Source organism: Penaeus japonicus, unplaced genomic scaffold, assembly GCF_977035675.1.
Source record: "Penaeus japonicus unplaced genomic scaffold, GWHDUDI00000001_assembly GWHDUDI00000015, whole genome shotgun sequence".
In the NCBI taxonomy this organism is placed as follows: domain Eukaryota; kingdom Metazoa; phylum Arthropoda; class Malacostraca; order Decapoda; family Penaeidae; genus Penaeus; species Penaeus japonicus.
Window position 1 is genome coordinate 21,609,443 of NW_028234417.1, and position 7,463 is coordinate 21,616,905.

Here is a 7,463-nt window from a genome sequence, read left to right on the forward strand (position 1 = left end):
CCCCTGCCTTTCTTGTGAGATAAATGTAATATTTGAACTGATTTCACTGAGAGCACTTTATTGTCCCCATTATTTTCCCAAAGTATCTTGATGAATCCATTTGAAAGTAATCATCTTTTGTTCTTTGAAATAAACTTTTCCACATATCAATTTCTTTTGCTTTTGATATAGTGAAATTTGGAAAAACAATCTAGCAAGATAATCTCCTTTTTTCATATTTTTAACTTGTAATCTCTTCCCTAATTTCCACTTTTCATTTGCAAACTACTCTTCAGTGTAATATGACTTGCTTTCAAAACTCAAAAACAAAAATAAAATGCATTTCATATATAAAGAGTTATACATCAGAGAAAATCATGTTGTAATTAATCATTAACAATCATTAAAAATAATCTTATCTTATTTGGGCCATTCTCCAAGATACTATAGGCCATAAGGCTTTTATTTTTGGCCTTTTCTTTCATACAAAATATAATAATAGCAATTTTTGATAAAAATTTACCAGGACAGTTAGCCTTTTTAGTAGTTTCCTTTCCTCATTAAGGAATTTCTTGTATGTTTCCTCTGGACCCTTGTCAATACGAAGGCAGTTTAAGTTTTCACTGTAATAATATTATAACATCAACACTTCAACAATGCTCAAGATGTGAGCTGCGTTGGAGCTGTGTTGTGAGGCTGGGGAAAGCTGACAGCAGCAGTGGGTTCTTCCTTGACTCCTCCTCCTGCCATAGAACTGTATGATTCACTGTTCTTCTGGTGAGGATGATTGGAAGCAATGTGTGCAGCGTGTGGTGGCGGTGGCGCAGCAAAACTTTGTATAGTTCTTCCTTCTAACGTTGGGGTACCCTGTGGATAACAGTGCACGATCCTTTTATATCTGGCCTAAAAAATCATGTGTTATTATATTCACTTTTTTATTTTTATTTCTTTATCATTTTTTTCCTACAAATCTTAATGTGGTCACTTTCACTTACATAAAATATCTTATTTTTACATCATATCTTAATGAACATCCTCTAAAAAACAATTATTTTAATTCAAGAGTCCAATTCTCAATTTACTCTACTTTCCACTTTTCTCTCCTTCTGAACTTTTTTCCCTTTCCTCATTAAGGGATCTCTATTTTACTAGAAGTTATGATAAACTAGTGAACACATCTATAGTAAAATGGCAATATTTAAGTGCCCTTTGTATAACCCCACTATCACAGAAGACAACAATTCAATAAAAAATTAAAGCAAGTCTTCTATTGTTATAATTAACATAATAATCTTTCCACTGGTAGCAAAAATAGCCTAGACCTACCTGTTTCATAAATTCCATATCCACATTAACAAACTCATACGGTGCCTTCATGCTTTCCTCCAGAGGCAAACTTGCTTGCACTGGTCCTGGCTTTTTAATCACCTTCCCCTGTACTATGAATGTGGGGAAAGTGGACGACTCCGGGGTTATGGGAGCACCAGCACTCTCAGATTTGCTCACCGCTGTTGGAGTAGTGTTTACTTGCGTGACATCAGCGGCTGAAGTGCAGAAATTGTTGGTTGAGGTGAGGAAGTCATTTATGGTGTTAGCTATGGCAAGGTCTTCATTGCTAGGATGCATGGTGATATCTTCAGATGGAACCAAGCCCGTCACCTGCAGTATTTCAGCTGCCTTCAGTAGGGACTTGACCTCACCTGCCCCAACAGTCACCTCCCCCCTGGAATGGGCTCTTGAAAGTAAGCAGTCTATAATTTTCAAAAAATAGAGTGGTATATTCAATTACTGTCACCAATTGTTTGGTAGGAAAAGCAATACATATTTCTTATATAAACATTTATCTGAATTGCAATAAGAACATAAAGTATACCCACACCAACAATGAATTTGTCTAACAAACTTCCCACATTACATGATTCAAAATATTAATAGTAATAATCACATCAAGAAATATCATAATGCCCTTACTTGTAGATATAATTAATGATATTAACAAGCTCCTCAAACTTGACATCATGCGGCATGATAATGATGGGATGCTGGCATGGGTTATCTTGTAGTACACCCTTAAAGTATGGGCTCATGGCAGACAGCACAGACTGTAAAGTATACCAGAGAAAAAATAAGTTTTTCTTATGCAACTCATTCTTCTTTTCTCTTGAATTACATTTGCCAACTACTGCAAGCCCTATTTCAGTGCCTGTAAAGATGGTGCTTGTTACCTTATGAGCCTTCACAGAATGGCCTTGAGCAGTCAGAGTCACATCCACAAACACTTCATCTTGGGCGAGAGCTGACAGCACAGTCACTAAGTGATTATTGTGTTGCAGATGGTAATGCTCTGAGGAAACAAGTAGACAACATTCATCCTTCATATCTATGTTCTTTCTGCATATATGTTACAGTGAATTTTTAGGTAATATGAAATATATTTCTGCAGTAATATATATTACAATAATGGATTTACTGCAGTATGAGAACATATTCTTTTTATTTCAGAATATTCAAAGCCTCTAAATCCCACTTTCTGCCAACCTCACCCTTAATTTAGGTTTAACTTTCTTACTTTCATCATCATCATACAACATCCCACTCCTTTCTTCCTCTTAGACACCGAGGATAACCCAACCTACCTGGCTTTTGTTGCACAGGAGCAGCTCCAGGATCTGGTTCACCAAGGATGGGTTCTGGCACCAGGGTCATGGGGGAGTCATTACCCTGGTTGCATTCCACTTCATCTGAGTCCTCCATGTGTGTTGAAGCTGAAGAACCAAAGGATTAGAATGAAGATTTACAAAATATATTTTGATGTGCTGAGATGCAAAGAAAAAAAAACATACTTGAACAGTACTTACGTTTTCAAATGGAACAGTTGTTCCTGGCACATAGCACTTTTCAAGGTCAGATAATGAACTGGACTCACATCAGAAAGTTGTGTTTTACCTTGCTTACATTACTACAAACAGAAAGTAGGTGATCCAGTCATTTTAAAACTAAATATAGACAAGAAAGGAATGTATTCTTACACAACCCTTACTAATATTTCCAGAATAACAATGAATGATAGCACTTTCATTCAAGTAAAAAGTCCCAATGCAAACCTTTCTCCGAGCGTCTCCCTCTGACCATGTAACGTATAGTTTCCTTTTCAACTTTGTACAATTTTGCAGCCTTGTCATAACCCATCTTTTTATTAATCACATCTTTGACAGCTTTCTCTAGCTCGTCCTCAACATAAGATTCTCTCGATCTCTTGCTGCTTCTCTTGGTTTCATCTTGTCTGAAAAGCAGTAAAAAGAACTTAAGACAAAAATGGTCTGCTCACTAGAGAATTGAAAAAAATGTTAATACAACTTTCATTGAAAAAAGTGATAGCAAATTACAGTTTCAAGGATACTTCATCTAAATAGTAAAATACTTACATGAAGTAGATTTACAAAAGAATATTAGATGTCATGAATCAGTATTAAATTTTTCACACACAGATAGATCATACATACATTTCATTATAGAAAACGCCTCAGAGGATAACATATAATATTATGAAAGAGATTCTAAATAACAAGGATCACTCAAAACATAAAATGGGTATAGGCACATTTCATGTAAAATGCATACCACAAGTCAATTTTGAAATTTTATTTCAAAATGAAATCTTGTGTTTAACTATTAATTCATTAATGCCAGGTCGATTATTTGCCTAATGCTGCTCCTGCCATGAAGATAACAAGCGCACACAGCCTCCATGTGCAAAATCTCTCCTGGTGCTTTCACCCACCCGATTCTTTGTTGTGCTGAGGGGCATGTTTTTATTTTATCATTATCATTTTTTTTAACAAGCTAAAGTCTATACAAATACAACTTCAATAAGTATACACATATGTAACTATGTAAAACGTGTATTTAGAGGGAGAGATAATATTGTGATAGGACGTCATCTCACTGAATAAAAATATTCCCATGACATGATAGAACATCATCCAGCATGAATGGGTTAATGGGTATACTTAGGTGGACTTATGCAGAGAGAGTTACGTCTCTTGGATGGTCATGTGACCTGGCAGCCATTTTGGAAACTACCACATGTTGCCAGTCTACAGGATTTACTGATTTCCTCTGATTTAAAAATCTACCATATCTACTTCTGACCATAATTTTGTCCCATTAGATACTCAGACAGATGGCTCTTGCATAACTGTGTTTGATGTGGATTATTGTCCCTTTTTATGTGTTGTCAAAAGAGCATTTCCAATTTGATTTCCCTTTCTTTTGATTCAATGATGCTCAGTTTCAGAGAGATAGCATGATATCTAGTCAAAGGTAAAAATCAAGGGACATTTTCTAACCCATCAGTTACCACTTTGTTTTCCAATCTCTGAGTATGATTTAAGCATAATCAAAATGATGTTTATTTTTCATTTACATTGATTTTAAAAGAAACATATCAATAATTGAAGTCCCATCAGTTACCATGGAATATGCCTATAATATTCATTATCATATAAAATTATACACTGCATGAAATGAATACAGGATACATATTCAAACTTTGATAACCATTAGTATCAGCCCCTTGAATCTAGACTACAGATAGAGTGTAGACTATATGCAGGATAGAAATATACAAAACTGTATAATTGTACTTCATTTGTGATTAAGAATTTTATTCATTTAATTTTGCATTTGTATTTGACCCTTGCATTTACTTGCTTCAAATACATACAAATACATTTAAGTAATTCAACTTATCAAAAAAACTGCTGTACAGAACTTCAATTTTTAAATGTTGCTTGCCAGAAGTCTCTGCTTCTTCTGCCTCTGTGTAAAGACATTAACACTGCAGAAACAGTATCTCAGCCTGATTGGTGTAATCTTAGTGATAGTTACTTTCTGAAATACAAATGTCTATCAAGTGCTACCACTAAGTGATATATGGTATACTGCTTTAATTTACTTCCTCTGCTAAAGTTTAACACTACTAGTTTTATTTCAAGGATTTTCTTCCATAATATAACATCATCAAAAACTATAATGTATGATCACTAGGGAGCTACTTGGTACAAGGGCCACTGCATAGAATATTTCTGAATCAAACATTTGGAATTAGGAGTATATTTTATGCAATTATACGTAAGTTCCTCTATTTCCAAAATTTGAAATAATTATCAGTGATATACTGGTATGGATATAATCACAAATAACTGCATTAATTTCAATTATTTGGTCATCTCTTAAGACATCCATTTGCTTAGTTAGGCATACATTGAAAATTATTGATTTGTTTTCTTAGTCTATGCATAGGAGCATATAATATAAGTAGGTAAATAATAATCAGGCATTGATAATTAATCTAGCCCTTATAATTATGCCAAAGAATAATTTTCTCAAAGGTACTAAATACATTTAATTTGATTCTCCTCAACATACAGTAAAATCCACTTTGGTAAGGTCTTTTAAATCTTTAAATGTATTCGATACTATGTCCATGATTATCTTACAGGTCTATCTATCTATCCACTGGCACACAAAACCCAAGAGTTGGTGATGAACAAAAGAAAATAGCAAGGTATTTATTAAAATATGATTAGGATGAAAGTATTTGAAAATACAGCACCAATCCTATTTGTATTTCATTTTTATTTGAAGCTTCATATTTGCATATGCATTTATGGCTAAAAAATTGAGAAAGTAGGTTATTTGCATCTGTATTTGTAGTTGGTCATAACAAAGATAGAGTATTTGTAATTGTACTGTATTTTGACACTTGTATTTGACTCCGTCACTGGCTACATGATGTACTGTAAAATATAGTTTCCACTCCTAAAATGACATATTCGGTTATATTTCAGTAAATTTTAAATTTTGGAGAAACACAATTTCTCATCTATCTGATAGTTGTTGCATACAGAAAATGGTGGATGCTTGCATGGTGTGACAAGCAATCACCATGGCCTACATGTATTTAGTGTTCTGGAAAGACCAGCAAACCTATACTACATATGTTGTCATTGACCAAAGGTAAGTACTGTTTTTAATTGTTCTAATTTATAAATATAACTAGAAAACATTTTTATAATCTGTAAACGTTACCAGTCACATATCTGTCACTGGCCTATAATGGCCTCTATATATATCAGCACTCCTGCAAAGGCTAACAAACATAAACCACATTCTAAACACCATACGTGTTACCTATATCAATAAATAGCAGTGTAACATGGCAGTGATATACCCTGGGAATGTCTCTTTTTGTTTGGAAAGATAATCCCCCTTTGGTAGAAACAATATCAGATGTTCATTCATTCACAGACTAACTAACCTTACATCAACAGGCTATCATAGGGATGGTTTCACTTCAATTATAGTATGCAGGTGATTTGTCAAACGAAGCAAGCCACTACAGCAGTTTTCACATGAACACAGCAAGAAGTGGCAGTGTTGCAGAAGGTTGTCACAATGTAACCTTGAGATTTATCATCAAAGAAGGAATCAGTCAAAGCCCTATGCCACAGTATATGAAGTGGGATAAGTAAATTAACGAATACACTGTATTTTATCTTTTTTTTTATTCTAAAATGTCACCAAGCTCACAAACAAATTCTAACGTCTAATATATTCCTTTAAGTGTACCATTAAAGCAGTTGATTCCTCACCTACAGTTCTCGAAAGCTCTCCTGTGCTTGACAGTCTGTGCATGGTGTGTGAGGTCGCTGTGCTTGGCCTTCAAGTGACACTCGCACACTCGACACCACACGTATTCCACGCCCTTCTCACTACACTCGATCCAGTCCTTGAGATCCTCCTCGTCTTCCCACTCGGGCCGGTATGTCTGAATCCTCGCCCTCCTCTCCGCGCCCTTAGCCTTGACCCTGAATTTTGCGTTTTCCATGACACACACACACTGCGTGAGACGTCACTCGGACTCAGTCAGCTGATCACAACAACATCTTGCGCCGCGTTCGCATCCCTGCCCGCACCCGCTCGGTGTTCGGATCTCTGGCTTAGCTCGCTCGCTCTCTCTCTCTCTCTCTCTCTCTCTCTCTCTCTCTCTCTCTCTCTCTCTCTCTCTCTCTCTCTCTCTCTATATATATATATATATATATATATATATATATATAAATAAAATATATATATACATATATAATATATATATATATATATATATATATATATATATATATATATATATATATATATATGTGTGTGTGTGTGTGTGTGTGTGTGTGTGTGTGTGTGTGTGTGTGTGTGTGTGTGGTGTGTGTGTGTGCGTGTATGCGTGTGTGTGTGTATGTTTGTATATATGTTTGTATATATGTTTGTATATATGTATGTATATATATATATACATACATATATATATATGTATATATATATATGTATGTATGTATATATATATACATATATTGTATATGTATATGTATATGTATATGTATATGTATATGTATATGTATGTATATATGTATATGTATATATATATATAT

At 34.5% G+C, this 7,463-nt stretch overlaps 1 protein-coding gene across 2 annotated transcripts in view; it reads right to left on the reverse strand.

Annotated features, from left to right (window-relative positions):
• Positions 1-6,934, reverse strand: part of LOC122242474 (uncharacterized) — a 9,008-nt gene extending 2,074 nt beyond the window's left edge. Inside the window, exons 1-7 of one of the 2 annotated variants that reach the window (XM_086544688.1) lie at positions 6,636-6,934; positions 3,084-3,262; positions 2,616-2,744; positions 2,205-2,323; positions 1,951-2,081; positions 1,306-1,714; positions 1-846 (exon numbers count right to left, since the gene is read on the reverse strand). The exon at positions 1-846 is cut by the window's left edge and continues 2,074 nt beyond it. In XM_086544688.1, coding sequence (XP_086400814.1) covers positions 640-846; positions 1,306-1,714; positions 1,951-2,081; positions 2,205-2,323; positions 2,616-2,744; positions 3,084-3,262; positions 6,636-6,871 — 1,410 coding nt within the window. In that variant the 5' untranslated portion in view covers positions 6,872-6,934 and the 3' untranslated portion in view covers positions 1-639. The remainder of the gene's footprint in view (positions 847-1,305; positions 1,715-1,950; positions 2,082-2,204; positions 2,324-2,615; positions 2,745-3,083; positions 3,263-6,635) is intronic. The other variant, XM_042999770.2, reaches the window with a different exon arrangement.
• Between the last annotated feature and the right edge of the window lie 529 nt (positions 6,935-7,463).